This window comes from Salminus brasiliensis, chromosome 1 (genome assembly GCF_030463535.1).
Source record: "Salminus brasiliensis chromosome 1, fSalBra1.hap2, whole genome shotgun sequence".
Taxonomy (NCBI): Eukaryota; Metazoa; Chordata; class Actinopteri; order Characiformes; family Bryconidae; genus Salminus; species Salminus brasiliensis.
This window is the reverse complement of record NC_132878.1, coordinates 50,367,573-50,394,765: the sequence shown is the minus strand read 5'-3', so window position 1 is coordinate 50,394,765 and position 27,193 is coordinate 50,367,573. Positions and strand designations below refer to the sequence as shown.

At 43.9% G+C, this 27,193-nt stretch overlaps 1 protein-coding gene across 2 annotated transcripts in view; it reads left to right on the top strand.

The window, feature by feature from the left end:
• The window catches only part of palld (palladin, cytoskeletal associated protein), a 67,204-nt gene that overhangs the window by 22,271 nt on the left and 17,740 nt on the right, over positions 1-27,193 (top strand). For both annotated transcript variants that reach the window (XM_072681638.1, XM_072681629.1), the window contains exons 8-9: positions 23,988-24,668; positions 26,967-27,105. In XM_072681638.1, the coding sequence (XP_072537739.1) occupies positions 23,988-24,668; positions 26,967-27,105 (820 nt within the window). The remainder of the gene's footprint in view (positions 1-23,987; positions 24,669-26,966; positions 27,106-27,193) is intronic.

The window sequence follows — 27,193 nt, the reverse complement described above, 5'->3', positions numbered from 1 at the left end:
TGTTTGTACACGTGCATGTGTGATGGGCATGTGTTAGGTGATATGAAAGCCTCATTGTTCCTCACTGGGGCTAGCAGCCAGTCCTAGTTCGGAATGGCTGGCTGTTTTGGCAGAGCCGTGTCCTTGCTCGGGCTTCTGCGAGCTGCGGAATCGTTGTAAAAAAGCTGCTTCCTCGACAGATTTTCCACAATAATGTCACGGCTGGGCTGCCAGACACAACGGGACGTCCGATTGCGAGAAAGCACAGAGCCACGGCCCCCACTTTTCCCCTCGAAAACAACCCAATCTGACCTCCCTCTCTTTTCGCCTCAAGCTGTTCTATCCCTCTCACTGCCTTGTAATTACACTGTAAAAACAGGAATCCCATAATGACATAATTACCATGGGGGTCATTCCTGCGTGACGTGTGGAGGCTTATCAGGTCCTGCTCTGTGTCCTCCTGTACAAAGCTCTGATCAAAACCACATATGATTCCTGACCTCTACTCTTTCCATATTCCAGCGTATTTCCCCCGGATATCGGCAGGAGCGGGATCTGTGTCTCGTTGCTGTTGAGCTTTGAGGCAGCGTAGATGCTGTCGCAGTCGGCCTGGTTGGCCTTTTAAAAGCCTCCCGATGTACCAGGCTTCCTTCTGTTCTGTTCTGCTCAAGCGTTACGATGTTTCATTAATTGACTTTGCGATTAAGTCGTTAAGCTGGGTTGCGTAACGCCATCGGAAGGACGGAGCGGAAAGTATGAGTCCGTCGTTTCGACGCTCGGCACGCAACCTGGTCCCGTAAACTGACCGCAGTTGCTGCAAATAGGCAGGAGGGCCGCTAATCTGAAGGGGCCGCAGACTCGTTTGTTTGTTTGCGTGTTTCTCTTTTGGTGTTCCGTTCCCAGCCTGCCTAAATCCTCTGGCCTCATTTGAAGCGGGATTTTATTTACATCCTCTAAACTATCCTCTCAGTAATGATGCGCAATCATGAATGGATGAGAATGGATGCAGGCCTGTGCTGTTTATGTACTATCACAATTAAACTTAGGCTCACACAGTTTCCGTACACACTCCCCAGCCTTTAACTAAGCCTCTTTTGAAGTCTTTGTTTTTGTTCTCACAAAAAACAACGAATGTACGAAATTTAGCCTACAGTGGTTCATTTAGCCCCGCCCATTAACACTGAAGTTCTGAAAACTCCTTCAGCCTGGACTGACTCAGTGAATAAAAGCTGGGACTCATTAGTCCAGAAAGTTATGAGCACTAACTGGATCACACTGATTTTTATTAACTGTTAGTCACTTTAGCGGCTCATGGCAAACCATCCTTTAAAGGGTCCATATGGATGTATTATGTAAACATTGATGTCACTAAATCCTAAATATTTACATATATCCACCTATTCAGACTTAAGCCTGAATGAGGTGAATTAGCCCCGCCCATTCGTACTGACTTTATAAGCCCAAACACTTTTTTGTTTTGTTTTTTTAAATAAGGCATATTCACAGGGCAGCCAATCAGAACAGAGCTCATTGACATATACCGGTCTTAAAGGCACAGTAATCAGCCTGTTCAAAGCTTGGCTGTTTTTGGTAATCAGCTGTATGAGTGAACCTCACCGCCCACTTTATTTGAAAGACCCACCGCTGATACACAGTTACTGTCTGTTAATACTGCCTCAACCTAAGCCTGCGAGAAGGAGAGATGTAGGAAGATGGACATGTAAAATATTATACATTATACATCCTACATAATACGCACACAAAATTACTGATCCCTGACCCCTGAAAAAATAAAATGCAAGAAAAAGAAACATTATGGTTTCAGGTCCAGTCCATGTTCTATCAGTGACTCTGACCTGCGCTGTCTGTCTTTGGTGTGGAAGTGCAGGAAATATGGCGCTTAGAGGTGACAGCAGAAGAACCAATGGTGTGATAACCACAGCCTAATGTCCTTCAACACAGGAAAGGAGGAGGGAGAGGCTGAGTGAGCGGATTTAGCGGGCATTTGGTAGAAGTACAGTTTACACAGTAACATCACCTGCAGTAAATCTTACACTGAGCTCTGCTCTTTGTGCTTTTTTGGACTTAATTCAACATCAGTATCGTTTTCTGAGCAAGACAGAGGAAGAGCTGCGACTGATTACTTACGGAATGTTGAACTGATTTATTATGGTAGGGGTTTTAGTTTATCATTGTGCAGAGAGCGGCATAAGGGCATGTGTATGTGTGTGTGTGATTGATTTATGAGCTAGCTGAACTGAAAACACTGCAGGGTTTTACAGGAACATGCTTCATAGAGCAAAACCTATACCATATTGCACTGATAACACCTGGGACCTATAAAGGTGTGTGTAAGAGTGTGAAAGTGTGGGTGTGTGGGGGGGTATGTGTTTGCAGATGTGTGACTTTAGGCTATATATACTCTTTCATTTGTCAAATTCTGTGTGTGTATGTAAGTATGTATGTGTGTGTGTGATGGATGAAGTGTAAGCTGTGGCTGGTATCCTAGCTAGACATTTGACAGAATCTGAGTGTCATCTGCATTGAACCAGGCCGCTAACACTACCAGTGGAATTTCTCCCAGTGGAATCCTACCTACAAAGGCCAAGAAAATAATTACAGCCCCAGGAGGTTTAAACGGTGCTATTGTGAATTTGATTATGGCCTACTTTGATTAGGGGTTTGGCTAGTTTTGGTAGGCTGCTGGTAGGCGTGACAGAAATTCATCCGAGGGTAAGGGCCAATTACATGCCCCATAGCTAATACTTTCAGCCACATTTCATGAATCAGAGGAATCAGATTGAATAGCTTCACTGGCCTTTGCTGGACTTTATTTGTGATAGCCCACCATAACCTGTTGTCATGCCACCCTTACCCTAACACCCTAGCCCCATTCAACAGGATGGGCCGATACCGCTTCACATTTCTGGGAACAACCAGGTTAGATTACGGGTGAATGACATATCTAGGAGTCTGTTTACACCTGGCATTAACATGCGTTTGGTATTCAGCTAGTATCAGGATATACTTAGACCGGATTCTGTTTACACGTGTGAACAGAGGAATGGCGGGGGTTCAACTGTACAATAGATGTTTCTCACAGTTGTGCTGAAAATGTGACTATTAAATAAGCACAGGGATCTGATATCCCTATCTAATCACAGTGAACGCATTCTGTTTACATTTGTGTTGATGTTGAAGGTAGACGAGATCCGTCTCTGACCACCTCCGAGCGTGGTTTGGTATGTCCTGGGCATGTTCACACCTGGCTTTTTATGTGGACAAGTAAAATCTGAACAGTATTTAATCACCGAAAAATGCATGTTAATGCCAGGTGTTAACAGGTTCTAGGATTTTCAAAAGGTCTGCAATGATGTTTTGTCTACAGAAAAAGCTCCCACCCATTGTAAATGAAAATATGATTGGTTGGTTCCACTGTCAGTGACCAATTATGTCAGATATGTTTAATCTAGTGCATAAGTCCTAACTTATGGGGGAGCTATTGGCTATGTGCAGTCACTTAAAGGGTGACCTAAAGGGCCTATACCCTTTTTCTTTACCCTTTTCTTTAGTGTATGTGTCATGTTTCCCCAAAAAGTTCCACTTTTAACATTACAGTCATTTCATTCAATAGAAACAGGCATCATTCATTTATACATTTTCAAATTCTCTCTATTCCTAAAAATTAAACCGACTTGTTGCTGTAGATGTGAATGATCTTTGTTTTAAGCCAAAACACTCCTTATAAGCTCAGCATGGATGGGAAGGGCTAAACTGCTGTAGGGTGACTAGATGTAATATGGTGGGTATATGTAAATACAGTAGCCTTTATTTAGGAGATTAAGGTTGCAAAAGCTTGTCTTTACTTATGGGAATAATACCATGGCGAATAGTACAGCAATAACGCAAAGAGAAAGGTCAGAGGTCAGTTTCTGGAATGTATTTTACGCTGTAAGTGAAAGGTAGGGTATCCTGTCAAGGCCATTGCACAGACGCACTACAGGCATTCACATCCTGAGGTCAGTGTGAACATGGTGTCTGAACACACTGCAAGCCCAGACCTAATATGGTGAGGTCATGACCAGACAAGGAGGATCTGGGAGCGCTCTCCACGCCCTGACTCAGACGCCTGTCACACTCCCACAAGCTTACACAGACACATTTTTACACAATCTCCGAGTTGTGCAGGGGGTTTGTCTACCTTATTCTGCAGTCACTGTCTCTACTCTTCTGGGAATTCTTTACACTGGACGTAGGGGCATTGTCGTGAGAATTTGATTGCATTCAGCCACAAGAGCATTAGTGAGGTCATGTACTGATGTTGGATGATTAGTTTCAGATCACAAACACCACTCCAACTTATCCTAAAGGTGCTGGATTCAGATCCACCACTATATTGAAATACAGAAGTATGGAGTAAGACACACCATTCACTCCTTGCAGTCCATGCAGTTCATGTATTGAACCTAGGCTGCAAAAACAGCCAATATTGATTCCCACAGTTTCTCTGACGTCAATGATCAATATTGGTATGATAAAATATCACATCACATATCACCAATGGTAAATACATCTTTCATACATTAAAATTAAAGGTGCTTTATACGATTCTGGAGGCCGACAGTTGATATTTAACATCAACAGCAAAACAACCACACCCCTCCCGAAGTGTCAAGGTAACAACAACGGCTTACGGCCTTACCGCCTTGCTGTCATGGCAAGTAATTAGCATTAGCTAGGTTAGCATTAGCTAGGTTAATGTTAGCAAATTTCTTACAACTGCTGCTGCTAAGCAAACCAGTTGTGATTATCTTAAACATTTAAAAACGTATCAGAACAATACTGAGCTATTACCGACCTAAACAGCAAACACAAGTCAGTGTTGCCCACCTATTCAGCAGGAACAGTGCAACATCCTCATCCCAATATTTTGAGCTTTCTCCTCCACCTCACTGATGACTTTGCTCTTGTCTATCTAAGAATGTTTTATTTAGCCTTTGTTTCTCAGCCATCTATCCTTAAACCATGCATGTAGTTCAACACAGTCACCCCTGCCCTTCCTCTTCACCCATCTCGTGCACCCTCCCTGTTGCTGATTGGCTGGAATAGTGTTGCATGGAGCCACTTTGTTGGGCTTAGTACTAACACCAGACCTTTAGACCAGAGAGTTCACAAAATTTTACAAAAGATAGATTATATTAAAATCATGTACAGCACCTTTAAAATTGTAATACATGCTTGGAACATTAGGATATATCACAGTGCAGCTTATTCTTTTATTTTACGAGTTGATGAGGATCCTTATATAGGTGACACTGAGTAAAAAAAATGAATAGATACATCTTAAAATCAGAGCAGAGCAAAAAGATTGAAAAAAGAGCATTTTGTGTTGTTAATGTAGCCCTTCATGTTGGTCATGGCACTTAGCACTGTGTGTGTGGACAGTGTTGGCTGCAGGAGGACTCTTTTTGGCCGCATTGCTCTCATGCGGCTCAGATTAGAGGAGAGTGTTCGCCACAGAAACCCTTCGCCGGCCACCAAGGGGCTGTTGCCACGGAGACCAGGGACAACTGCAGCAAACTGTGGGACGCTTGTTCCCAAATCGTTCTTTTCACTACTTCACTTCTCCATTCCTCGCTCTATCTCTGACTCAACAGATGCACCAAGATGCACATTATGTTTCCTCGCCCTGGCCATCTGCATGCTGACTGGCGTTTTGGCTGCACTGGTGTGTTTGTGTGTGGAAATTTAGGAATATGTGCTAATTGTTGTAGCTGTCAAAGCAAAAAGGGTTGTATATTGTAGTAAAAATATGTTTTTATTCAGTTATTAATCCTAATGCATAAACTATTTGGTAATATTTGGTAACCGATTTGTTTGGTTTTGTGGAGTCTTACAGGGTTCTATTTCAGGGCCTATAAAACTGAAATTGTGAAATAGGGAAGATCCAAATAAAGTGTGGATCTGCTGTACTAAGGATTACAAGAACCATCTACAGGCAAAGAACCACATATACATTCAGATGGTTGTCCTAGTTCTAGATAAAACAATTGTTTTTACTAAAGGCTAACTTTTTTAAGGATGCTGGTCCTCCATGGTGCATACACTAAAAATCTGAAATACCTGTTGAAGTATTTCTTATGCGTATCTCTTTGGATCAAATGGAGAAGCTATTAATTATGTGTATTCTCAACTGATCAGTAGCATGTTTGTGTTTTAAACTAGAGGAAAAGATTTACTTATGATTATGAGTATAATTGTTGTTGAAAGTTATTGTTGTGTTATTGTTAAGGCCTGTTGTGTGGATGTCTCTAGGTATTATCACTGACTTTTGTATTTAGCAGGATGGAAGCTTAGGGGTATCTTTGGACTCTAGCCGGTTCACACTATCTAGGGATACTTCCTCGACTAAGCACTTCTGTAAGCCACTCTGGATGAGTATGTAAATGTAGTGAACTCTTACTCTTACAGCTAAATAGCAAAACAAACTGACAGTAATTACTCATAAGTCATAGCCCATTGCAAAATTATGATATGATAATGGTGACATTGTGGAAAGTTCTGCAGTAATGAAGTGGGCGTGGTGGTAATACTACTGTATTTTTTAAAAATCTGATTTGTTTTAATGTCAAAAATGACAAACTGAGGAAAAAATGTGAAGAATGTTTTTGTTTCCACAGCACAAAACTGTATGCAAATGTCTGGGCACCCCAGTCTTTACAGAAAACAAAGTAATTTAATTCACAATTACTGTGTATTTGTTTTAACATAAAAAAACAAGCATGCACAAAGGTTGCCACATGTTATTAAAAAAAGTTTTAAGCTCTAAGATACTAAATATTTAAACGTCCTATAATATTCATTAAAATGTCATATTTCAGTTTCCTCTATTTTCACTTGGAAAAACAACACATATCGCCTGTACGACTATATAAAGCTAAATAGAATATAATGATGTGACCATGGAGAATACTTCCCATCACTTTTGTTGGGTGTACAGGAGACATAGCGTTTACCACAAAGTCAGTGTCAAATTTAAACAGCATGGAAGCCACGCAGCCAGAGTGAATGTAAAGCTGTAGCGCTCTGGTCAGGCCTGGACACATACCTCCTATGTGACTCAGTGGCGTTTGCCGCAGCAGTGGAGTTGGCTTTACGAGGTGTAGCTTGTAAAGTGGTTAATGGTGTATTAACAATCACTTTCTTGTAGAGGCGTTGCGTGTGGTTGAAGGGCAGGAATGATCCGAGGAGAGAATAGGTGTGTTGAAGAGGCATGTATGGAGGACTACACAGGGGCCGTGCTGTTGCTGGTGAGGCGCCACATTATGTGGGAGACCAGGGTTCAATTCCCGATCTGGGTGATTATGCTGCGCTACACCAATAAGAGTCCTTGGGCAAGTCTTCTAACATTACATTGGCCTACCTCTGTAATACCACCCCCACCCCCGAGTTTGATTACTTGGTTGGGCAAGACTCCTAACTGCATTCAACTACTCATGTAACACAAACATCATACCATGAATGCAAGTAATGGAAGCTTACATACCCATCGTAAATACAGAGCCTGTTTTGAGCATGTTAAGAGATGCTTTTGCATATTCACTGTATGTCCAAATGTTTGTGGACACCTCTTCTAATGAATGCATTTAGCTGCTTAAAGTTGCACCAACTGCTGATGCACATGTGCAAATGGACACACACGGCTTGTCTAGTCCCTGTAGAGAAGTACTGCCAATACAATATAACTCTCAGCAACCATTAACCTACTGGCACCATGCCTAAAGCCATGTGTGGACTAAAGGGGTATAAAGCCCCCCAGCACTGAGCTGTGGAGCAGTGGAAGTACTGTGTTCTCTGGAATGACGATGGATGGTGCTACATCCAAGACTTTCGGGAGGAGTTGGGGAGTAGGTGGGGATGAGGTAGGCTGGTAATCGTCCAATGATCAGTTTTCTCTGGACAGTAGAGATACAGTTACTCCAACAAAAGTCTTGCCTTCTGAAAGAAGAAACAATGAATGAGCAAGTGTCTCAATACTTTTGTCCGTATTTTGGATACATACGGAGAGGAGATTTATGACCGTCTAAGTCCAGCATTTGTTAGCAATGTTAGCCTAGCATTTTCCATTTTCTAAACTAAAGGAGCAAACTTCAGATACCAAACATGTCTTGGCTGATTGACTGCATTTGTGGTTAGTGATCAAAGATGTACCCTTAAGGACGCCGCTCCAGTGACAGCATTTATACCCCAAAACGTGCAGTTGTTAAGTGCTACTTACTAATCCAAATTCCAAACAGACGTGATTATGTGTTTCTGACACTGTATGACATACTATAGATGACATACCTATAGAAAAGGACAAAAGTATGGACGAAATTCAGGCTTCAAGCTCACAGGTCTTGTGAAGAGCTACATACATTCTGTGTCATCTGCAAGCGGATAACGCTGTTTACACAAGTTGTGTAATCGCAAGTGTCCTGAACAAAATTGGCTAAAGCTGTTTATGTCAGTAAGGAGCAGGAACAAACAATGTGTGCAGAGACAAATAAAGAGAAGGGAGAGAGGAGGGAGAGAGAGATAGAGGACGAGGCACTGGAAAAAGAGAGAGATTGAGTGGGTGAGTAAGTGGGGGGGGCGGTAACTCACAAATGGGCAGGCAGGCCTTAAAAGGACAGAGGGAGATGCAGGATTGGCTGGAGAGGCGGAGGCCGCGCACTGGATTGGCTGGAAGAATTCGGAATGACCTGCAGGGACAAGAGCAAGACTCCAAATATGGAAGAGTCCAGAAGAAGCCTTCACAATATGAAACTGTGTTTGTGTGTGTGCGGTGGTGGTGGTGGTAGAGGGGGAGAGGAAGAGACAGTGAGACACACACACACACACACACATACAAGCAGAAGAGCACGTTCTGGTCTGTTTGGATTGAGCATCATGACTGTCACCGGGATTTTGGTGCTCATAAGATTAAGTACTTTACACTTTACACAGATTCCAGTGTCCATTCACTATATGCAGGACAGTGCAGATATACACAGATCCCAGTGTCCATTCACTATATACAGGACAGTGCAGATATACACAGATTCCAGTGTCCATTCACTATATACAGGACAGTGCAGATATACACAGATTCCAGTGTCCATTCACTATATACAGTACAGTGCAGATATACACAGATTCCAGTGTCCATTCACTATATACAGTACAGTGCAGATATACACAGATTCCAGTGTCCATTCACTATATACAGTACAGTGCAGATATACACAGATTCCAGTGTCCATTCACTATATACAGGACAGTGCAGATACATGGACGAGCAGAATAAGCAGTAGGTTGATCATACAGCGGTGTATGGAAAGGTCACGGTAGTTCAGTAATGTGATATTTGAAATGAGGTAGAGGAGGGCAGGGCACTGACAGCATGGAAACAAAGACCTAACTGATCCTCTGTTTGAGAGGCTAAGAGCCTTTCACTCTGGAGAGAGCCACATGGTATGCGGGACTGAGGTTACGCACATTCACACACACATACACAAGGGAGTCGTACACGCGCTGAATTACATTGTTTCCGGATGAAGTCAATCAGCAACTTATTGAGGCCAGTTGGCAGGTTGGGTTCCTGTTTTCAAATAGTTCTCTACTGTTAATGAGGAGTGTACATTTCTGGAAAAAAGGCATGTACGGTATGTATTCAATGTAGGAATGGGTTAGAGAGCCATCACAAAAAAACACTAGCTACCAGTCATTTAGTGCAATATGCATTTTCAGATCTAGAGCTCTCAAGAAGAAGGTTTGTCACCATACCAGAGCATATTTTAATATCAACTATAGTCTCAAGCACTAATACCATGGAATTATGGTCAACCCACTGCGGTAATAAGCACTCAGTGTCAGTTAGAGTGAGCACAGAATACTATTTAGCTTATTTACAGATAAACTCAGTACAGAATACAGCACACTGTTAGCCTATTTAAAGGACCCGTGTCCTGTAATTCATTTGCACATAGCCCTTTTCCAACCTTCCTTTATGCCTTAGAATTAAACAGGCTGTGCTGTGCCTTTAAGACTGATATGGGTAAATGGGCTCTGTTCAGTTCTTGAAGGTGATGTGTTGAAAAGCAGGAAAAATAGTCAGGCATAAGGATCTGAGCGACTTTAACATGAACCGAATTGTGATGTTTATTCGACTGGGTCAGAACATCTCCAGTATGCAGTGGTCAGTACCTACCTAAAGTGGACAAGGACAACCGGTAAACCAGCCTCCACCTCACAACTTGCAGGACTTCAAGGATCTGCTGCTAACGTCTTGGTGGCCAGACACCACAGAATGCTTTCAGAGCTCCTGTGGAGTCCAAGCCGCGAATGGTCAGATCTGTTGTGGCAGCACAAGAGGGGCCTACTCAGTATTAGGCAGGGGGTGCTAATGTTATGGCTGATCTGTGTAGGTAAATATGTTTTATGTGTCATCACCAAAGCAGTTTAAAGTTTTGAAAGTTACGGGGTTGTTGTACAACCCTGTTGTGAAATTTAAATAGTAATAAATCTTTAAGACTTTATGACACTAATCTTTTGAAGATGTTTATTAATGACTTATTTCTGCCTTATTCAAGCTTTTATCAGACTAGTTTTACCAGTGGTGGCTCTTTCCCTAATGTCATTTGTAAGGCTGATTGGTGTGGGATAAAGTTTCTGTGTAATTTCCCCGGATTAAACCGTCATAGCTTGTTCATGTCAGTGTTACACAACAGACACGACACGCAACAACAATAACAGCTTAAAGACGAGCTGTAATTTCCAGGCTTTTGTTATTATCAGGCTCGAATGGGGCTTTAGGACTACATGAGTTTGGAAATATTACTGTGATGAATGACACTAACACACACACACACACAAATGCACACACTCAAAATGTCTGAATGATGGAGTCTGGCCGCGATGACACAGCAATGACTATTAGCCTGCTGGGTGGTGGGCCTCTTTCTCCCAGCCTTTCAGGGGTGACACATGAAAACACACACTCACACACCGGGGTCTATGGAAGAATGGAGAGACCTCGGTAAAAATAAACATTCCATACCCAAACAGAAATGATAACTGCATTCCTGTCCTTACATTTGACAGAACACACACAGGGAAAATCACACGGGCGTACAAAGGCCGCTCAAATGTTAGGCAGGCCAGGCAGAGCCAGATTCCTTGTAAGTAAACTCACTGGATTCTCATATCTTAATTACAGTGGTTACATAAGAGGGTCTGTGGATCTAAGGATGGTTCTGCATTGCATTCCTTACAAACATCTAAGAAATCATATATATAAGCTTTTCATTTTTCCAGACCCTTAAAAAAATTAAAGTTAGTGGTTCTTGGCTTGGGTGTTTTTAATATTCTGACACAGGGTTGGGCAGTATTCAATTTTTTCATACCGTCTCAAAATATTACAGTTGTACACTGTATTACCAGGGACAGGGAGTAGCATAAGCTGTGTAAGTAGCATAGATCCCGGGCCAAAATATCCTATAGGATTTTTCCAATACAATCCTATAGAATCCCAGAAGTCTGTTAGAATTCTATGGACTCTTAATGCTTGATGGTCTCCATTCTGGAAACATGAAATAATCCAATTGGATCTCATAAGTATCACAGAATGACCTAAACACAAATAGGGAAATTGACAGTAATGCAATAATGGCAGATTTATGAATCATCATCATATGTTTCATCATATTGACATATGGCTCTACGTTTATGTGGCTTGTGTTTCTGAAAAACAATCAAAGACAAAGTTGACTACATTAACACTGTCCACAATTTAGAATCAGTCACAATAAATGGTAAATAGTCAGTCTGACAATTACAACTGCTAATGCTAACCTGCTCTGAATAGGGGGGAAAGAAGCTGGTTAGCATTAGCATTAGCTAGCTCAGTTAGCAGGACACCAGTCTGCTCACCACAGTACACATTCAAGTCTGACTGACTGAAAGTCCACTTCTAAACGTTTAGAAGAGAAGGACTCAGGCCGAGGGTTTTGGTGATGATTCACTGAAGTGACCTAAGCATTGCTTAGCTAATTAGCTTGGCTACAATACACAGAGTACCCATCAGCTCAGAGCAGCTGCTATTTACTAACTAAGCTACCGACACCAGTGTTGACAATTAAACCGGCTGCCCAGGCTTAGAGAAGTTAGCTAGCAGGCTAACTGCTAGCTCTCTTAAAATACACATGGGGGAATAAGCTTACTTGGCCGTAAGAATTATTTTAGATGAAAATTTGAAACCATGCATTATTATTATTATTTAGGTTTTCTAACGCTGTGTGTGTGTAACAGAGGCTCTGTCAGGCAGTCTTAACAAAGATAACACTGACATCCAGCTACTGACAAGACTGACGACCTCGCCTCACCTCAGAGCACGCCAAATAGCCCAGCCAGCTTTGTCAAGGGAAAAAAAAAAAAATCATATTTCATATAATATGTATGAGAATGCTGGATGTTTAACCACCAGAGACAAATCTACCTAAACAGCAGCTAATTTGGGATTAGAATAATTGAGACTTAACATTGAAGTGAATGTTGTTAAAGCTAGTTTTCAGTGCTACTGGTTAATTAAAAGTTTTTTTTTTTAAGTTTATTTTTTAAATTTACATTTTATAAATGATCATGAAATTTGTGAAATTCTGACCAACAATAACAAAAATACATATTTTCTGCACGCAGACTTTTATTGTGAAATCCCTCCTTTTCACTCCAGGGTCTTTTATCGTGACAGTAGGTGCGCTGACTCTCTCTGAGTGACTCACGCGCAGCGGTGCGAGGGAGCGCGCTTCTCTATAAATGCTGGTAGAGAGCCGGTACATTCCCTGTAACACACACTCACACACACACGCACACACTCTCTCCCCCCCTGGCTCTCGCAGACAGTAGTCCGTTACCGCTGAGGACTAAGCTACTAAGCTGACAAACTCCAGGAGTGAAGAGCCCGCTGGAAGAGTGAAGGTACACACCCGAGCTTTGCTTTTCTCCCAGGTGAAAAGTTTAACCGTGTTTGGGGGCGCGAGGATGTTCAGATATGTGCTTTTGCGGTTTGTGATGAAGGGCTGAAAGACGCTGTGTGAGGCTGGGGTTTCTTCTGTGGGCTTTTTTTCAGTGTGTTTTGTGGAAGTTGTAGATAGAGAGTTGAGAGAGTGATAGAGAGTGATGCTGTAGAGCAGAGTGAGTGAGAGTGAGAGTGAGAGGGGAGGGAGTGGGGGGTGGGGGTTTGGCTCCTCAGACCGCTGCAGAAGTGTCTGCTGCTCCTTCTGTGAGGAGAGTCTGCGATGGACAGTGAACACAGGTCGTCAGTGTTGGTCAGCAGAGCAGGTCGGTACACGCTGCTCAGCTCGGGTGAGTGTGCTCGCTGTGCTCTGTCTGTGAGGGAGTTTGGTGCAGTAATGGATGGTTTGGTTAGTGGGGTCTTAGTTCAGGAAACACCGCAGTATTAACAGATTTAAGACCAGACCAGGACTGTCTGCGGGCTTGGCTCTGACTCTTTCTTCCACTGGATGAGTTTAGCCTTATCCCGGGGTCTCTGCTGAGAGAGAGAGAGAGAGAGAGAGAGAGAGAGAGAGAGAGAGAGAGAGAGAGATTGATTGTGTGTGTGTGTGTGTGTGTGTGTGTGGATCGTAGGAATGTGAGCTGAAGACATTCCTCTCTGGAACGACTGGGAAGACATCACCATCAAATGGGATTACCAGCAGTAGAGAGAGAGAGAGAGAGACAGATGGAAAGGACTGGAGAGAGAGAGAGGGGGGGCTCAGACAGACAAGTATGGAGACATGGAGCGAAAGAGAAGGACAGATAGGTATAGAGAAACAGAGAGAGGTAGACAGACAGATGTGGGGGGGAGGTGGACAGACAGACAAAGAGAGAATGAGTGACGGACATAAACAAAAAGAGATGAGGGAGAGACAGACAGGGAAAGAAGCAGAGAAATTGAGACCGAGCGAGAGAGAGAAAGATGAGAAGAGCGGAGAAATAAATAGTTTTTGAGCACTCTGATATTTCAGCACCAAAACAGAAGCTGATCAGTTGGCCTGTTGGACCTGCCTGTTTTCACATCTCTAAAACCCAAGGATAAACGTTGGCAACACACCAACCATGTCAAATGACCTTCAGACACTCTGTAGAGCAGAGACAGTTAGTCCAGGATGTGTCAGCTCTGCTCTCAGGCTGTTACTGTTGAGCTCTTCCCCACAGGCCCTCTACAGCAGTCTACCTGAACCAGTCTTCAGACTCATGCTCAAGGGGGAAATAAGAGAAAGAGAGAGGGACTGGGACTGAGACAAAGACGGTGAGAGTGCAGTCACATGGAGCCTGTCTCTGCAGTGTTTAAAAGGAGGGTGAAAAGAAAACAGTCTGGATCTATTTTATGTGGTGTGTGAGCAATTAAAGTAAAAGACACAAAGAGAGAGCGAGTGGGGGGGGCAGGGGGGAGGGAGAGAGACAGACAGAGAGAGAGAGAGAGAGAGAGAGAGAGACACACACACACAGACAGACAGACCGACCGACTAGGACAACAGAAAGCAAGAGATGTTTGGACAAGTAAAGGTGTGAGCGAGGGACCGCCAAGGGGAGCAGAATGAAAAGGGAGAGTGCAAGGCTTTAAGGGTGCAGTCTCCTCTTACAGCCATGATTGAGGAGGCCATTCAGTCCACTCAAGAGTTGAATGAGGGGAAAGGGAGGGGAGGAGTGAGGGATAGAGAAAGAGAAGACTGAGACGGTGAAGAGAAGACGGTCAGGAGGGAGAGGGGGAAGAGTGATTTGAGGAGGAGAGCTGTGTGAGAGAAAGAGTGAGAGTGTAGGAGCTGTAGAGTTGTTTTTTTTTTTTTTTTGTTTTTTTTAAGTGACATCTTTATGGAAAGTTGGAGCGTTTGTCCGGTGGGGGAGCGGCGGAGTGGAGCACAGCGCCAGCGTGTACAGTGGGCCAGGCGTTTGGGTTTGGGTGGGAGCCTGAGAGGCAGATCAGATTCAGGTCAGGCAGCCTGAGCTCCACAAGGCCAGGCAGGAACACCCTCCGCTATGGCCTTCAGCGGGAGGCACTGATGTCGGGTTTCTGGGTCAATATGAGAACCAGTCATTCACTGCTCTTTGTGGCCAAAACCCATGAGTGATAAATTGCAGTATTATGCATTTTAGAATGTGCACTATAATCATATAACATACACTATATAAATGTGTTTATTTTACATTTCTAAGACATGCGGATTACGTCAACTATTCTGTGGTCATTGTTATGGTTGCACATTGCAAAGCATATGATTTATTATTATTATTATTTAAATAGTTATATACTTGTAGTTCTGCTGGATTTTACAGACTAACTCGAAATGACCCATCTAGCAGCACTATTAAATCCACTTAACAACACCCTAGTGTCCACCTGACAGCATCATAACAGCCATCTAGCAAATACTCTAGCAACACCATAGCATCTACCTAGCAATGCTCCAACTACCACCTAGTAACACTGTTGCAACTACCTATTAACACTGTTACAACTGCTTAGCAACACCATAATGACCACCTGGCAATTACTTGGCAACACTATAGCAACCACTTAGCAACATAATAGCAACCTCCTCGCAAAAAGAGTTTCATCCAAATGACCACTTGGCTACATCCTAGCAGCTGCTTGGAATTGGCAACCAGTTAAGCTGTGCAACCGTTCCCGTTTTCTTCGGGAAGTGAACGTCTCTAGTTCTGTGTTAATATCTGACATTGCAAGCTTCCACCGAACCCTGGCCTTGCATGCATGGGGTGGTGGTAGAATATCCTGGATATCTTCTGTGAACTGATGTACACCAACAGTAACCGTGAACTTGAGGAGCAGAGGTCATGTGGAGCTGGAGAGTGGAGAGTGGAGAGTGGAGAGTGGAGAGTGGAGAGTGGAGAGTGGAGAGGTGTGTGTGTGTGTGTGTGTGTGTGTGTGTGTGTGTGTGTGTGTGTGTGTGTGTGTGTGTGTGTGTGTGTGTGTGTGTGTGTGTGTGTGTTCAGGGCTGACCTTGTTCTGAGTGACAGCTCTGGTATTGCATTCCTAATAGTGTACTAGTCATAATAGAAGGATCAGATGCAGACTGCTTTTGTTCTGGATTTCACTTGGTGGTGTATCCACTAAGCGAAATCCAGGCCTGTGTGTGTGTGAGATGAGATTGGAATGGAGAAAAAGGCCGGAGTGACTCAACAGTCTTTCCAAAGCATTCTGGAAGTTCACTTTTATTGCAATCTAAGAACACTGGATGGAGAGGGAGTGTAGCTCTGCTCCTCCAGGCACATATTAAAAACAGTCCAAGGAAAAAAACGTTCTTCTGTGGAGGATCACTATCGCTTTTGCAGTTTGGTCCAGGATTAGGGTTGGATGCATGTCTTTGAAGAAAGCCGGTTTCTCAAGGTTCTGTGGGCTTAAAAACGTGTTGGGTGAATCTAACTCTTCATACTTCATGTTGCCATGTTCTGTTGCCACAAGACGCGTCTGGGAGATGTGAATAATATAGCTGCTTGGTTATCTAGGAGCTATTCAGGAGTGTTTTTGGTACACTCTTAAGAAAAAGGCTTCTTTAAAGGCAAAGGTTCTATGTAGAACCATAACAACTGAAACCTTTGAAAACTAAACTATTAATTCTAATAGAAGCACATTACCTGGAATTGGATCAGCGCTCTGTATCGGGGGAATATCAGGGGAGAGGTTTGGTGCAGCCAAATGACACTTGCTGCCCAACAGCTAAGTAGGTCCACAACCGTTCCATATAAACAAACTCCTGGCTTTATAATTCTCCATTTAAATATGGTAGAATAATAGACCTCTCTGAACATGACCCTGGCTGTTCCCATCAGAAATCTGAAATCCCCTGAGCTGATCTGGACATGATGTAACAACATCTCTTACCCTGCTGAAAAATTCTCAGCTCTAGGTAAACCCACTGCCAACACACTGACCAACAACTGACTGCAGAGCTGACTTTTGACCTCACTAAGCTTGAAAAATGTAGCTGCTTAGTGAACTAAAACAAATGTGATTAGGGGTGTTTGTTTTAACTCCAAGTGTTCGGTTTATATATAGAAAATACGTCACCAATGAAGGAATATGCAATATGATTTGCCTCCATTCATCTGCTTCCGTGATGTAAACTGGTTAGGTTAAACTAGTGTGCTGATGCTAAAAAGAACCAAACGTGCTTCCAAAAGTGTACCTGTTCTGTTGTTCTTGCCTAGCCAAGGGAAGTATTTGGTCACTGTGGGTTAAGCTGGCGGATCAGTGGACAGTGTGCCGAGTAGGAACGAACCTAACTAAGGATAGCTGTAGTAGCTAGCCTAATTACAGTTGCACTGCCAACAACGCATCCCAGGCTACACTCTTTAATCTTCAATATGAGCACAACCCTGTGAACTGTTCATACGTGGATTGAAGTGCAATAGGCAGAAGATCTGCTTGCATTCCTGTTGGTTTGTTTGTGGGGTTCTGAAGGAGGTGAACTAGAAAGTGTGTGTGTGTGAAAGTTCGGCTGGTCCTGGGTGTGGTTTGGAGGCAGCTCATTTACTGTGTTTGAGCTGTGATATGGTCTCTGTGATATGGCTTTTGCTAAGAGCTCGATCACAGATAAGGATGCCAGTCTGTGTGAAGTGGAGGTTTGTGTCCTGAAGGCTTTGGTTTATGATCAGCCATGAACTCTTAGTAATCCGCAGGCAGTCTGTTTTCTGTTTTACAGTTGTTTTTTTCGGTGATGGTGGTGGTGGTGGTGGTGTTTGTGGTGGTGGGCGTGGCTGTAACTGGATGAAAGTGACTGAAGCGTGAACCAGGTGTGGAAATGAACTTCATCAGACGTTCTGACGTAGACGGCAGGCAGTTGGCCGGGGGTTTGTGTATCATTGTGACGCACATTTGGATATGAAACATGTCATATTTGTTGCTACGGTAGCAAAGCACGCCTGTGCTGCTTGTTTTGGCCGTGTGGTGTCAATTTGGTTGTTTGGAAATGAATCGGTCTTCCTTGTCAGCGCTGATATTTTTCATGTTGTTTGAATCCCTCTTTCCCTCACTCCCTCTCTCGCACCTGTTTTACAGTACACCCTTCAACTGCCGTCATTACCAACAGATGCGCACAGACACACAAACACACCCGCAGTCTAGAAGCTGGTTCCATGTTTCTGTTTAGAAGGACTCCTGTAATCATCAGCTGTTTACACTCAACGACTTCCTGTCCTCCAGCGGCTATTTCCTGTGCTATTGCTGGGTGGACTGCCCACCCTAGAACAGTTGTTTTGTTTTGGAGCTTGTGTATGTGATTACAGACAGACAGACAGTTAGTCTTAAGTCCCAACTGTTCACGTCTTAAGAAAGGCTTCAGCCAGTGTTGCTGAGGATCTGTTGGACGAAGGAAGCAGTGAGGCAAAATGGCCTTCTGGAGTGCTGACCTTCTAAACTTAATGGCACCACCAACCAGGTCCAGCTCAGTGGCTTTCTATAAGCATGACCGCATCTCTACCAGATGACCGATAAAGTAATAAACTACTCCTGAGTCTGTGCCAGTATTTAAAGCCCATAAAGTTTGTAACAGTGCCTCCTACCTTCTGCTCTGATTTCATCTACTAACTACAACTAAATAGCCATGATAAAAATAAATAAATATATATATAAATAATCTCGCCAACTTGCAGAACGTCATATTCGCCCTGTCAGAGTAGGAAGTGTTCTCTACGTTCCAGCACAGATTTTTTCTCTTAGCTCGGCTCTGCTGGCAAGGAATAAACGTGAAGCTAATACAGCAGTTTCCTGAACTGTCTCCTTAACAGTGATGTTTGGATGAGCCGAGAGAGCAGAAAGGATGAGCCGAGAGCGAGAGAGAGGCGGATTGGCAGAATGAGAAAAGTGGGTGGGGGGAGGACCCATGAAAAGACAAGAAGTGTGTGTGTGTGTGTGTGTGTGTGTGTGTGTGTGTGTGTGTGTGTGTGTGTGTGTGTGTGGAATGATGGAGTAGTTTTGTAGGCCAGTTGGCCCAAAGTGCGACTTGACAACACTGCTCCATCGGCATGGCAACAAGAGGCCTGCTCCGTCTCCTTGCCTGGCCTCAGCAAGCCACAAACCATCGGAGAAAAACGACTGAAGTAGCTCAGTATGGCGAACAATTCCTGTAATCATCGAAGCAGTTTAAAAACCTCTAAGGACCTATAGTGAACTTTCTCTACTTTTTTGAGTGCAGCGTGATTTACAGTGGCTGGCAAAGGCAGCTTTAGCATTCGTTCCTGCCTGATCCTCCCTGAACAGGCAAAGGTGTTCTCCACTACCCTGTTCAACGACTGTTGCGATGTGTTGCGATGCTTGACGTGCTCGGATTTTTTTTGGACGAGTGAGTCGTGCAACTTCACAGATACCAAGCAAATTACGGGCCAGTTCTGGCCCACGTATTGCTGTGGAGTGAATACGATGACTGTCCGAATCTGAGTGCCAGAGAACACCGCCACAGCTGGCTACATTCAGGCCAAAATAGAAATGCCGGATAAACATTTTATATGGTAGGTTGCATGCGGCCCACATGTGGCCCAGAGTTCAAATAACATGGCAAACATTAAATGTGGCTGTTACAGCTGGGCCAGTTTTGGCCCATAGAATACTTGCCGTCATCCTAACTGATGTGTAGTAACTGACCTCAACCGTGCTGTATGTGGACCAGAATCGTCTGCCGCCTGGGTTATGGATGAATTGCATATTAAAGTTATTCATAATCATCCTTATGTTGCCAACTTTTGTAAGTCAAAGAAACCTTGCTTATCATAGATCATACATAAACAACCGAGAGGAGTCGAGGCTTTGTCCGTGAGCTTTTCTGTCTTATGATTATGTCTGAAATCTGTCTGCTCAGACAGACATGAAAAAGACCATATGACTGTAGCTCCTCAATTAAACATCTCCCCACCTTTTAAGGCAGATGATGTCATTTGCCAGCTGGCCTTGTGCCTTTAAATACATTTACTCTAACAATTCAGCTGCAAGAAATGCAAAAAAAAAGGGCGATTTCTATATTTAGTAAGAGGGTCTGGTAGATTTTGGGTTGTGATATTTCCAGAAGGCTGGAAACTATGGGGAGCATTATTAAAAGCCCAGGAACACAGGAGAGGGTATTTTTAGGAGCGTCTTGTAATTCCAGACATGCAGCTCTGCTTTTAAGGGGGGTGGGGGTGGAGAGGGGAGGAAGACGAAGGAGTGGAAAGATGGAAGGATGCTCACTTTTACTGGCCTAAACAGGAGATTGAAAGAAAGAGAGAGAAAGAAAGGCTACTCCTTTCTTTAGTTCCTTTACAGTTCCAGTCAAATTGAACCCAACAGTGAAATTTCCCTACATACAAGTGTGGAAATGTTACTGAGTAAGAGCGTGCCTGACTGCACCTCCCTAAAGAGAATGAGAAAGTGTGTGTGTGTGTGTGCTGTTGCGTTCAGAACACATCCAAAAAAGGAAGGAAAGCAAGGCTCCTCAGAGGGCCGAGTCCGAGTGCGTTTCAGCCGCTGCCAAACTATTCCTGTAAAAGTGCGCTTTCTATGGATCCACGCGGCGAACATGGCAGGAACAGGGAGGGAAAGAAAAAGGCCAAGAGTGGGATGAAAAACCTTCGTGTCTGTTCTCAGTGCTGACCTGAGACCTGCTCTTTAACTGACTGTGCAGCATCAGCTGATCTCCACATGTTCAGGCCATGTAAGCAGGGCTGAATTGCTGAGGGTATTTAATGCAGTTGTGTATTTAATGAAATGCCTTTTCCATTACTTATTTGCTCACTAGTTCCAGGCCAAACTTTATTGTTCACAAGGGGAGAATTAGTTTTCAAGTACACAGTAAGTAACAGCACAGATTTACCCCGTTTCAGAACCGTTATGAGTAAATAATGTGTGCTCATTACAGCTGAAGCCTCAAACACCTCGTAACACACCTCAGGTTCATAACCGAGCCAAATTCAGCCCACGAATAGCCTGGCATCCTAAACGGTGGGGAAGGAGGAGGCAAAGTATTGACTTCAGTGCTGGGCTTAGTCCGATACTTTGGCCTCTACTGCCACAGCATTAGAATCAGCTTCTCTGCGCTGTTTCTTCTCTTCACTCCCTTTCGCTTTCGCTTGCTCTACATTTCCAATTTCTTTCTCTGTTATCAGGTCTGTCGGACTCATTTTCTCTCCCCGCAGGGGTGGAGGGGGGGCTTCCCCCTCTCTGAAAGGAGAAAGCAGAGTGACTAGCTACTCTGCATCTGGAAACAATTAGGCCAAAATGCGTTCCTGCGAGCCTACTGACAGAGCGAGCGAACAGCCTTCAAACCACACATAAACCCGAATGAAAAAGAGAGGAAACTCGCATGCAGGACCTCTTTCAGTCATGTGTGCAGTGATTCTTTTGTTGTCAGGGTTACTTCACTCAAATCCTTTCATAGACTTCTAACCAAGCAGATTTGTCCCTGAAAGATTCACCTCTTTTTGATTCCCTCCAGTTCTTTGACTGGGTATCACTCTTGGTCTTGTCATCCTTCTACTGTCTGCTAAATATGCCCCCAAATTGAGAACTAGCTTAGGCTTACAGAGCTCTGTCTACCAGTAAGGGGTTAACAGAAGCTTGTGAGACTGGGCCTTTGTGGCTCCAAGACTTGTCTGTAACCACAGAGCAAGAGTGAGGAGTGCGCTAAGGGCATAGTGAGTTATGTTTGCATAAGTATTCCCATTTAAGCATATAGAATAAGAGCCCTAGGCAGTTTTGAATTTATGGTAGACCTAATGGTTCCCTGCTGACCCCCCGGCCCTCTGTATTGCTCCTTACAGGGTAGGAGCTGAATTTTATTAGACAGCCCTTAAATCTTGACCTTCTCACTTACAGCCCCCCCCCCCCAACATGCGTAAAAATGTATCCTCAATTTGTAAAAGGAGAGCAAGCGTGAGTCTTGTGAATTAAAGGTTGAACTTTAGGTGCAGGGTGGAAATGATCTGTTTTCCCTTATAGAAGATCCATTACTCTACAGTAGGTGCACGCAGATATGAGCTGTGTGAGCTATGTGCGGCACTGCCCTGAATTGTAGCCTGCTGTCGGATATAATGCAGTACTTAATCATTAGCCTCCACCCAACTCTGAGTGTACACGGGTCATGTTTTGGAGTACTGGGATATAGCAAGCATGTCAATCCTGTAACTTTTAACACTTCATCAAATCTTTATTCAAATATAAAGTCAGACGAGTTCACAAAGTTAAAACAGACATAAATAAACTGTAAAATATGAGATACTTACATTCTATCTAGTACTTGCAGATAGCAGTGGATTCCTGCAGGTCAAATGCATAGTTTACTGAAGCGTTGAACACAGTCCTGAACTGTTAAACCAGTTATTACCAGGTAGCCATAACATTAAACCCACCTTCGAACTGTCATGTAGGTACCCCTCGTGCTGCCCAGGCATGGGCGTGGTCAGCTTTAACGTTTTCATCAGTTTATGCTAACCTTCACTCCCCATGCACATCAGCGATCCTTGGGCACCGGTGATCCTGTCGCTAGTTGGAGGCCTTATTCTTAGGTACTGACCACTGTGGCTTAGATCCTGCGCATTTTCCCTGCTTCCAAACCCATTAACTTCAAAAACTAACTGTTCACTTTCTGCTTATTATTATTATTAATTTGATTTCATTTTATTTGGTTTTAATGTTGTGGCTGACAGGTCATGGTTTAGGATGTATAGGATGGTCAAGTGTTTTGACTTCAACTGGTCAGCTGATAATGGCTGAAGCTCTCAATTCCCTTTTTTGTTGTTCGCAGATCTGTTTGTCTATCTCGTACACACACACACCTCTTTATCCTCTTAAGGGACCAAGTGTTAAAACTCCAGCCATGACTTCCTCCTCTCTTTGTAACATGTGGTTAACAGTGGGGTTTTATTTAACTGTATCACCTGTAATATGAAAGGCATGTTTTTAATTTGATTAGGGATGTAGTGGTGCATCAAAATGTCATGCAAAAAAGTGACCGTGAGCATTGTGGAGGTTGGACAATATGAACCCTATGCAAGTTATGACCAGCATCTTCACATCTTAGGTTAACACCCAAGAGTCTATTACACAGCCCGACTGATGAGGTCTTTTCCAGAGCACAATGTGTGGTCTTCTGACACACCCGACATCGTCACCATGACGCAATAACACTGAAATTACATTCAGGCCTATAGTCATTTACACAGGGTTCATTTAAGCTATGTTTTGTGAAAAAAAAGAAGAAAAAGCTGGAATATCGCTGTATCTCAATTACGTCACTTCATGCTTAATCACTGTGAGACAAGCTGTTGTGAGGTTGGTTTTACACTGTGGGGTCACTGGGGTCATGATTCACTGTGCAGTGGCGGTGTGAAGAAGGGGATGTGGATGGCCCTGCAGATTACAGGCTGGTGGAGACGCATCAGGATGTGAGAGGAAAGACCTGTCATTGTGGTCTCATCTTCAGCAGCAGAAAAACACGCAGCATGACTCTTTACATTTCAATGATACCAAGTTGTAAATTTAGTCCAAGGACATGGGTCGCCGGGGACTTTCAGCAATGACCAAAAAAAGACCAGTTTAGACCAGTTTTGAAATGCCATGAATCAAATGCATGTTTTTGCATTTTCCATTGAGGACATAATGTGTGTCCCTCATGCTTTTGTATTTTATGCTTGAAATGCTTTATACTTTATGGCCCACCCATGATAGGACATTGGTTTAGTTCATGAACAAGTTTATAAACAACCAATGATCGCCCTCATTCAGTTTATGAACAAGTAAACAAGCTGTTTACTACTACTACTACTAATACTACAGACAGTCCTGTACTGTTTCTCATTCAGTAAACAGTCTTCAACTTTTCTGTGACTGGGCGAATCAGCCAATTCAAAACAGTATGCAATGCATAGAGATGGTGGGATCATTTGATTAGTTTTAGTTTTTATTAATGTTGCTAATTTACAGTTTCTTCTTTTTGTTGCCACAGAAACGCAGAACAGCTGAAGCAGCTCCATGATCAGGTCCTACTAGAGCAGCAGGAAGCAGCTAAGTGGCAGCAACCGCTTGAGCCAGAAGCCCTGCCCCTTCCCCAGCAGCAGCAGCCTCAGCAACAACTCCAGGAAGGCCCGCCCCCGTCTCCACCTCTTCCCCCTCCCCCCTCCTTTCAGGAGCTGGAGAGCAGCACCATGCAGACGAGCACCTTCAACTATGCCAGGCCCAAGCAGTTTATCGCTGCTCAGAGCCCCAGCACCGGCGGGCCATTGGGCTACACAACCCAGTCCTCCACCTCTTCAGGCTCCAGCGTGACCTCTCCGCTCTCTCCATCCATGCCTCAGAAGCCTTTCAGCCGTGTCTCCCTGCCACCATTCCAGCCACAACCTAAAGGGGGTAGTCTGGATTCCCCCGTCTCACCCTCTTTCCCGCCTCCACCCCCGCCCTTTCTCAGCTCCAGTAACGTCTCCTCCCCTTCGGGCCAACCGCAGGACTTCCCACCTCCACCTCCACCTCCACCACCACCCATCAGCACCAGTCCCACCCGCTCTGATAGCTCCTCCCCCTTCACCTCCATGCCTCAGTCGCCCGCAGGGTTTTTGGTCTCCGTACTGCCGGCCACTGCCCCTGCGCTTCCGGTCAACGCCCTGGGGCTGCCCAAAGGCAACGGCACAGTGTGAGTACTCATAATCCACTATTTTTGTACACACTCTTGCAGTCTTGTTATGAAGGCTGATAAGATTGTGACAAAGGTCTTAATGACTAAGACAGTAGGGCTAGTGCATACGTGTAAAAAGATTTATTTATTTTTTAATAATAATGTGGTGTTCTTGCAAATGATGACTATTTATTAATTAATTAATTTATTTATCTATTTATAATTTTACCCCTGTCCACCCAATTTGGAAGTTACCTATTCATTATTCATGTGAAGGTCCTATCACTAGCAATGCCCCCAATATTAGGACTAGGCCTAGGCCTAGCACATCTCCTTTGACGTGTGAAACCAGCCCCCGCTTCTTTTCGAACTGCCTCTGAGGCAGCATCGCTAGGTAGCCAGTGCACTCTGGGGAAAGTGCCACTCCCTAGCTCCGATACAACCGCTAACCAAGGCCTGTGCTAACCAACATCCCACTAGGAATGATGCAGGGAGGAAGTCCCATCAACCCACCCTGAGAAAGCAAGGCCGATTGTGCCCTTTCAGACTCCATTTGCAAATTACTGGTGCGTGAGCTCTTGTTTCTAGAGAGAAATGCATCAGTATCTTGTAAATCAGTCTTTGCTTGTTGTCACGCAGCTCTGACGAATGAGGATTTCTCGTTTACAGTAAGGCCAAGCTTATGGGACTTCCATATAAGGTGTTTACACTTTACTCTGCCACATACTGTGTTGTAAGCGAACCTGCGTATTAGGCTGCACGCAGAGCAGTTCTGTTTGTTATTAGAGCTACAATAGAGCAGCACGTAGGGCACAGAGTATGATTTGGAACACAGCCGTGGACTCCTGCAGCTGCACTGCTACTCCTGGATGGAAGATGACGTTTACATTCTTATAAGGCATGTTTATGGAGACAAGAGGACCGTTGAGAGAAAGCTAGAGAATGTTTGTGTGTGCGCAAGTGCGTGTGTTGTGAGTTCAAACAAAAGGTTTTATCAAAATATATGCCTTTTGTGCTTCGTAATTGTAGAGCAAAAGCTGTCAGTTTGAGAATGTGAGGACATCGAAGCCAAATAAACACTTCAAAGGAGAGAAGAGGTCATCGTGGTGTTCACCCAAGCGCACGCCACTGGTGTGTATGTAGCTGTTTTCATGACAGACCCTGTATCTGGCAGTCGGGCCTGGCAAACGTTCGCTATCCTATCGCAGTGTAGAAATAAGAGATCTGTCCAGGGCTAGATTAACGGTTGTGATCTTTAGCAGAGGGCAATCTTGGATGTGTTCTTGCTGATGGATTACTGTAGACTCACTCCTCATCAAAGACGAATCTTCCTTCCATTGCATTTCTACGTCCACATTCATCCTCCACCTCTTCAGCGCCGTCTCGCTCATTTATTTTTCACTTGTTTATCAAGATCTCTCTCTCTCTCTGCTGGGCTGGAACCAAACCATGGGAGATAAGAGAGTGCTGTAGAAATTCATAGCCCAGGTTCATCGGAAAGACACACACACTCCATTACACTAGCTAGTTTACTTCACCTTGAGTTCACAACTCTTTCTCTTGCGCTCACTCTATACTCTGCTTAGTAAGCTAGCCCTGTTTGTGTATATAAATATAAATTATTTTATAGATTTTTATAGAATTTACATCCTAGTAAAGTCTTAATTTTATTATAACAGAAAAGTATTATGTGTGTATTTTTGAATGTGTTGAATGCGTGTTTGGGCTGTGTGTTGATGAGAGTGATTTGGTGTCCTGTATGTTTGGTTCTCTTCAATTGAAGTCTTCTGTGTGAACCAAAACATTTTTTGATACATGTGTACATACAAATTTGATTATTGCTCAACTGAGGTGACCGTTGACTGTTTACCACTTGGCTGTAGGATCAGGTCACAGGGGGCAAGTCACCTGTCAATCTGAGCTGTACCTATTCTGTGTTTCTGTGCATTTCTGATTCCACTTTTAAACCAGAGCAGATGCTAGCCAGGGCTGAAACGATGCGTTCCACATTTTTCTTTTTACAGCTGCTTATGATTCCCCTCCATGGCCATGACACCAGAAGAGTCTGGTTTCTGTGAGATAGACATGTTTCCTCAGTGTTCACTTGTACTCAGTGGAGCTGGTATGCTAGGAACTCTGGTGGTCTAAATCTGGTGATGAGGAGAGTTTCTCTACCACTTTTATGTCCTGTCATGTAGTTACTCACAATTTGTGCACACTTGAGCAATCCGGTGCTAGACATGTCTTCCGGAAAACTGTGTTTTGCTTTTCTAATAGTTCTTTCTCTCTCTGTCTCTTCCTTTTTCTCTTGGACAGTGGGTTAGGCTTACGGAAGACCGGCCGCACCACACGGATCATTTCTGACTCTGAGATCCAGGGCTCTAAAGATGCTGTCATCCAGGACCTTGAGAGGAAGCTTCGCTTCAAGGAGGAGCGCCTCAGCAATGGCCAGCAGGTGTGTGTGTGTGTGTGTGTGTGTGTGTGTGTGTGTGTGTGTGTGTGTGTGTGTGTGTGTGTGTGTGTGTGTGTGTGTGTGTGTGTGT